The following is a 7,244-nucleotide window of genomic DNA, read 5'->3' as shown; positions in this document are numbered from 1 at the left end:
ATTGTAAGAGAGCTGGGATGGAGTGGCATGAAGATTTGGAGAATATTTGCCAGCAATCAGGCCTGAAGGGCAAAAAATTATCAAAGGTATCGTATGATAAGGAAATGATGAAATTATATCTGTATTGTCTTTGTAGGATATAATTGAAGTGTCTAGTACAATTTGTATAATTTCATATAGTTAAAAACTCTTTTATTTGAACAAGAATAAAGCAATCTAGTATTTTTAGCTCTTCTGAGCCAAAGGCTCAAAGAGCTAATGCTATGGCCATTTGTGCGGTGTGCGGTGCGCGTTAACTTTTTAGAATATGGGCCATAACTCAAGAACCCCTTGGCCAATCAGTGTCAAATTTTTCACAGGGTATCCTTGGCCCAAGGGCTACCCTTTATACTAAAATAAGGGTTGGGACCCTTAAACAAGGGGAGATAATCAGGAAAACAAAACCAAAAGTACTGGTTGCTAAAAAATCTTCTTCTCCAGAACCACCAGGCAGATTTTCACCAAACTTACATACAAGGATCAGGATATGTTGAAGATTAAAAATTTTTCAAGGCATGACCCTCGGGCAAAGGGCGTGGTCTCAAGGTCACTTCAAAGTTGACCTAAATTTACAAATAATAAAAACGTTTATATTTTGCTTACTATTAGGACTAGGATCATCAAATCTTGTAAGTTGATGCATCTCAGGACTTCACATCATGTTAACTTAAAAGTAGGTCACGGTGACCTACTTTTCAAATTTTGTGGGCATTTGTTTTCAAGTTGATTTGAAGGGATATTTCGGACACTTTAAGGCCTATGATCATCAAACTTTGTCAGTTGATGCATCTTGGGTCCTTGAACAACGTCACCCTAAAAGTAGGTCACAGTGACCTACTTTTTTAACTTTATGACTAATTCTATTTAAAACATTTAATCCCACTATTTCATACACTGAGAGGTTTAGAATCATCAAATCTTGTAAATTGATGCATCTTGGGACCTTAAAACATATTTATGGAAAAGTAGGTCACTGTGACCTACTTTTTGAATTTTGCAGGCATTTGTTTTCGAGTTGTTTAAAAGGCATATTCTGATTACCTTCAGACCTAGGATCATCAAACTTGGTCAGCAGATGCATCTTGTGACTTTAAAAAATGTTGTCCGAAATATAGGTCACAATGACCTAGTTTCAACATTTTTTGGCTCTATTTTAGTATCTTAGGTATTTATTGGCTTAGAATCATCAAACTTTGTGAGTTGATGCGTCTTGAGTTTTCGGAGAGTGACGACCAAAAAGTAGGTCACAGTGACCTACTTTTGACATTTTATGGCTTTATTGAAGTATCTCTACGGTACTTATTGGCTTAGAATCATCAAACTTTGTAAGTTGATGCATGTTGGGTTTTCGGAGAATGATGTCCAAAAAGTAGGTCATTGTGACCTACTTTCGACATTTTATGGCTATATTTTAGTATTTTAGGTATTTATTGGCTTAGAATCATCAACTTTGTGAGTTGATGCGTCTTGGGTTTTCGGAGAGTGACGACCAAAAAGTAGGTCACGGTGACCTACTTTTGACATTTTATGGCTTTATTTTAGTATCTTAGGTATTTTTTGGGTTAGAATCATCAAACTTTGTGAGTTGATGCGTCTTAGGTTTTCGGAGAGTGACAACCAAAAAGTAGGTCACAGTGACCTACTTTTGACATTTTATGACTTTATTTAAGTATCCTAGGTATTTATTGGCTTAGAATCATCAAACTTTGTAAGTTGTTGCATCTTGGGTTTTTGGAGAATGATGTCAAAAAAGTGGGTCACTGTGACCTACTTTCGACATTTTATGGCTTTATTTAAGTATCTATGGTACTAACTGGTTTAGAAGTGATTTTTTTTAAAGGGGGGGGGTGGTCCTTGCAATTTTTTTTTCTCTTTGAAGATTGCTGTTTTGAGAAATTAATCACGAATATTAAATTTACATTATTTTTTTTATTTATTTTAAAAATTTTACTATGTAGTTTACTATGTTTTGCTTTTTAAAAATGTTTTCTCTTTTTTGTATAAAGATGAAATTTTATGATTTGCAGGCCATGGAAAATTTCTCATTGAATATAAGAGTATTAAAAGGACAAGCAGATTTAATCAACCAAGCCAAAAAAGAAAGCCAAGAATATCTTAGACAAGTGAGGCGATTTCTTTCTCTGAAGGTTCAATAGGCTTAGGTCTTTTCTTTCCTTGGCTAGAAATCTTTAATAAATTTCAACTATCAAGAAATTTAGCTAAAGACTAAAGCACTAAAATGATGTTTTCCCCCTCTATATATTTCATTTGGTTGTTATTTTAATGTTTCTCTGTAATTATTCAAGTGTTTAAGGATTATTGTAGCACTTGAAGTATAGCTAAATTAAAAATGAATATAAAGTACCTTTTTTAATTTCTGAGAGAAGTATTTCTAAGTTTTCTCATGAATATTTTGGATCAATAAACACAAACCAATCATTTATTAATTTGTTTATGTATAAAGTCTTTTCATGTAGTCACCAAGATCAATAGTCACAGATGGATTTTAGATCACAAATGAAATTTGACACAAATACAAGTTAATTTGTACATAGTATTTTTCAATTTTTAAAACATAATTTTTTTTAAATCCTGCACTCCAGATCACAGAAGCAGCACAATCAATGGGCCTTGGAAAATTCAACGACAGCCAGACAGACATACCAGATGTGCTGGACAGTCCATTATGATGTAGAGACGGTCAACAAAAAGTCCAAGGTCCAGGTGCCACTCACAAAGGGTGGTGCATCTGTCGGAACTACCAAGCACTTCTCAAACAAACAACCTGGGAAATCCACACAAATGTGGGAAATCATACCACAACAGCTTCTGATTTTTTATTGCTGCCAAAAACTGTGTACAAAAAACAAAGGTAGTGTGTTGCTGGCCAACATACCAAAATGTCAGAATCTCATGTGATAGTTTATATAGAGTCTGTGTGTTTCTGTTCAGACTGCATTTCTTGATTCCTAGTCATCCCCCTTACTTACCATGCCAAATGCTTATATACTAGATAGTGTATTAATATTGTCCGAATACTTTTTGGGGGGTTTCATTGGTACTGTTTACTAATTAAGTCTTGTTGATGTTTATGTATAGGTGTAAATCTTATAGTACCATATATATACTTTTACTCATGAAAGACAATATTTTATACTCTGACAACAGGGGGATGATTTCTGTGTTAATCTTATCAGGCTCTCTATGTGTTCTTCTGTGATCTAGTCTAACTCTTGCCAGGTTTATGAATGTTCTGCTGTGATTTGTGTCTATTACCAGTCTATTTAGGAGGCAATCTTTATTGATTTGTTTAAAGTCAACTTTTTTAGCAAGGGGGAGTGGTCCAAGTATCTGTTATTGATATATACACGTAGCATTACACAGGAAGTCTGTGTCTGGTGATCAGCAACATTCCGTGTTTCATGTCTAAATCGGAGTGAAACTGCTATAAATATTTTTATTTCAATATAAAGTTTATTTATGTGTACACAGCGATATTTAGAAAAAAAGTTATAAAGAAATATCGTTTTTTCTGATTTTTAAAAAAAAATGTAAAATTAAGACAAGAACACAGAGTTAATACAAAGCAAACATTCCTTTTTTAATTAAACTTGTGTACTATCAAAATTTAAAAGAATAATAAAATATTCCATTCATAAGGCCTATCCGTTTTGTTGAACATATATACAATATGCCGCAAATATATTTTGCCTCATGTGATTCTTATATAATAGTGTCGTTATTCACCATTTCCGGGTGTTACAAAAATGTTTGCAAGATTTCTTTTATTTTTAAGAATTGATCTTTGGCTTTATAATTCACTTTTTAACTTCAATATTGGGTATATATACATGGTGTAGATTGTATTCAAATATTAATATTGATCAAAACATTGGATAAAGGAATTTTTTATCCATGCCGTATTATTATATCTTCCAATTGATTAATCGGCAAAAGTCGTTTCTGGTGCATGTACTGGTTATAAAGCAGATATATTTTGACTTCAAAATACATATATTTAAAGCAAATATTTTATGAAGTCAATTTTAATTATCTGCTCTCAATTTTTCTCTGAAAAGAAAATGGGAAGATTTCTGTGTTAATCTTATACAGGCTCTACTATGTGTTTGACGTGATCAGGCAATCGTTTTCAAAAGACACAAATGTTCTAGTGATTTGTGTCTATTACCAGTCTATTTAGCAGGCAATCTTTATTGATTTGTTTAAGGTTTTTTACTGTGTCCAATTTAATGACACATCCAGAGAAACTATGAATATGTTGTCCATCCTTACAAAAAGTCAATCAGATTTCAAGCAAAATCAGTTATATTTCCATCAAACCCCAGAGCAGCTCTCTTGCCTATTTTGATTTCCCAATACAACTTACATATTTTTCCAACCAAAGCAATGGTGTCCTCTTGGGATTTACCAACATGGCTGTAGTTAAGATTTACGTGTATGTGATCTCTTAAAAACCTTGATACTAACCAGTTAAGTCTCAGATTTCTTGACAAAACTATGGAAATGGGTATCTTACATGAATATTTGTGGAAGTTTCTTACCAAGTGCTTGAAACCTTTCTGGTGTTATATAAGGATATTTTTGTTTGTCATTCCATCACAGTATACCTGATAATAAACATAAGCAGCATCATGAGCACCCTTGTCAGTAAACTTATTAAGAGGTGATTAGATGTGCCTATCATTAGATCTTTTGACATAAACCAAGTGCTGTGTGATACATATTTCCTATATTACTCCGACTATTGTCTCTCTAAGCAATTTAGATATTTCACTCAAGAGCAATATTTGTATTATTTACGTAACGTAAGTATACAAGTTTGTGATGTGGTGTAAATGGTATGAGTGGTGAATGTACAGATTTATATAACACTATGAAAAATTTAGGAATCGTGACTTCACTTTCATCAGATTTCATACTATGTACCCTCATCCCTTCGTGAAGTAGTTATCATAAGTTACAATGTACTTAACATCACAGGATGTGTTTATAAACAACAATCAATAGTATAAAAACTTTCCTGAAGTTCACATTTGTTTTTCCAAAATTATAACTTGAAGAACTGTCGGTGGCAATTTATATTATTAGCATGATATTTAATCCTAGACCCTCGGTCTATGACTTTATAATTATCTCTGCTTAATAACATTTCAAACCACTTGAGTAACTCAGGCAATCTACTTTTATCTAGGTTCATCTCATTTTCAAGTCTTCTCTAGAACCATTTGGCCAATTTCATCCAAACTTGTGACAAATCTTTAAATGAGTAAGTACATTATATCCCCTCACACCCCATTTCACCTCCCAGATGATGAGCAAATTACCAAGCAAAAGTCTGAGAGAATCTTGCCTTTATTTTTAGCAAAGTATTAATGTTGAACACAAAGATATTGAGAGCAAAATATATTATTCATGTTTGTTGCTTTGATTCACCATCTGTCTCTGGTTTGAGATTCAATATCTTTGTCCTCTGCATGAAAACATCACATGCAACATTAATGACTAATATATATAAACAAAACTAGTAGAAAAGTAGTTCAAGATTATATTTTAATTATCAGTTTTAAACAATATTAGATTAATTTATTTTTTTACACCCGTTAGTAAGTAGTTGATTTACTGGTAAAATATCTCGGTGCATATTTCACGTTTGAACGATTAAGGATTTTTGTTCAGATAATGCTCATTTATTTGAAATGCCATTGAATCTCTTTTGAGAATTGTCCCCTTTATTTATACTGTAGTGGTATTGTAATTAATTGTTTTCTGAATGTAGTAATTAATACTATAGTGTTGAACTACATTGATACAATAGTTGTTTTTCCCCGGTCAGTTAAAACCAAATGGAAAATTTATAGGCTTGTGTCCGTCCGCTTATGTGTCTGTCTGTTAGCTTTTTTGTATCCGGCTCATAACTTTTTACTAGGCCTATATTATCAAACTTTGTCATCTGATGTCTTGGGTAGAAGGTGTGTCGTGCACAAAAAAGGTCGCTCTGACCTTTATTTAAGAAGTTATAGCCAAATATGGAAAAATCCTTTCCGGCCCATAACTAGAAAACCATAAGAACAATCACAAACTTGGCCAGTTTATGTGATCTTAGGTAAAACTGTGTTGCGACCTATTTCAAGGTCACTGTGACCTTTAATTTAAGTGAATTTTTAAAAAAAAATGTGTCTTTTTATATATATTTACACATCCCAAATAATGTAATGTATTGCACTGTTCTTATTAAAAAAGTGTTATCAAGAAAATACTTATTTTTTTTAAGCATATACTTGACAGCAATCTATAACAAATATAATGTATGTCAGAGAAATCCTGCCTCTCCCATGAGTGTGTTAACAAGCACTGGTCAAAATGAAGAATTTTGATAACAGAAAATTGCATGTCAAATTAGAGAGAAATTAATGGGTTTTGAGAGCGAGGAGCTAGCATTGGTATTATCTATATCCCTTGAGTATTGGGCAAATGGGTAAGCCTGTTTGATTAAAAATAGCTCTTGTTGACTAGCTTTAGTTTTAAAATAATTTGATGAAAAGTAATTAAAACTAATTTGATATTGCATAATAGATTTCTGATATTATGTAATATTATTAATTTAAAAACTAATTTTTTGGGGTGGGGTTCTTTTAATCAATGCATGTCCATATGAATTACATATTAAAACCTGTGGACATTAAATCTCAACACTAAAAAAAATAATCTCTGTATTTTATTAAATTTATAGTAGATAGTGCAGACCCATTCATCTCTTGGTTAGTAAAAGTAGAAATTTCCAGTTAAAGATTAATTAATGAGTTCAATGTAGGAAGGCTAGCTGTCTCAGTCACTCTGATTAAGCAGTCTTACCTGTACCCTTTGGGGATTAGACAGAAGAACTGCTGGTCAGTTTATAACATTGTCATTTGATGGCCAGCCTTTTCTTTTCAAAATTAATTTGGTATAGATTAAGTTGTTAAGACTAATTTGATGATGGGCATTTGACAAGGTCTAAACCAGCAAAGAAATCTATCATTTATGTAATATTTATTATCATTGATATATACATCACAGGGGATGGATAAATATTTTAAGGAATGGAAAAATCATCGAAATCTTAGAATCAAGGTTGATGTGATTTTCCTGCACCTAAACTGTTCAAGAAAATTGTAATTTTTTGACGGGCGTATCATGCTGTGGCG

General features: G+C 32.4%; 1 protein-coding gene across 2 annotated transcripts; it reads left to right on the top strand.

Annotated features, from left to right (window-relative positions):
* On the top strand, positions 1-4,562 carry LOC134271698 (inactive phospholipase C-like protein 1). Of its 2 annotated transcripts, XR_009993074.1 has the most exons (4): positions 1-86; positions 2,067-2,162; positions 2,643-3,297; positions 4,212-4,562. XR_009993074.1 is itself a non-coding variant. In XM_062753907.1 (3 exons), exons 1-3 carry the CDS (start codon positions 18-20, stop codon positions 2,727-2,729), a joined length of 252 nt encoding a protein of 83 aa, XP_062609891.1. In that variant the 5' UTR covers positions 7-17; the 3' UTR covers positions 2,730-3,350. The 2 variants fall into 2 exon arrangements, 1 of the variants encoding a protein (XP_062609891.1); XM_062753907.1 differs by lacking the exon at positions 4,212-4,562 and having other exon boundaries at positions 7-86; positions 2,643-3,350.
* Positions 4,563-7,244: the final 2,682 nt, after the last annotated feature.

This window comes from Saccostrea cucullata, unplaced genomic scaffold (assembly GCF_032062105.1).
Source record: "Saccostrea cucullata isolate Sc308-1 unplaced genomic scaffold, CSIRO_AGI_Scuc_v1 ctg12725, whole genome shotgun sequence".
Taxonomy (NCBI): domain Eukaryota; kingdom Metazoa; phylum Mollusca; class Bivalvia; order Ostreida; family Ostreidae; genus Saccostrea; species Saccostrea cuccullata.
This window is presented reverse-complemented; position numbering and strand designations above follow the sequence as displayed.

Bases quoted from the DNA above. Each gene is read 5' to 3' on its own strand.
- LOC134271698 (XM_062753907.1), top strand. From the start codon at position 18: ATGGAGTGGCATGAAGATTTGGAGAATATTTGCCAGCAATCAGGCCTG. The intron at 87-2,066 runs GTATCGTATGAT...TATGATTTGCAG, and splicing joins AGGGCAAAAAATTATCAAAG to GCCATGGAAAATTTCTCATT. The intron at 2,163-2,642 runs GTGAGGCGATTT...CCTGCACTCCAG, and splicing joins GCCAAGAATATCTTAGACAA to ATCACAGAAGCAGCACAATC.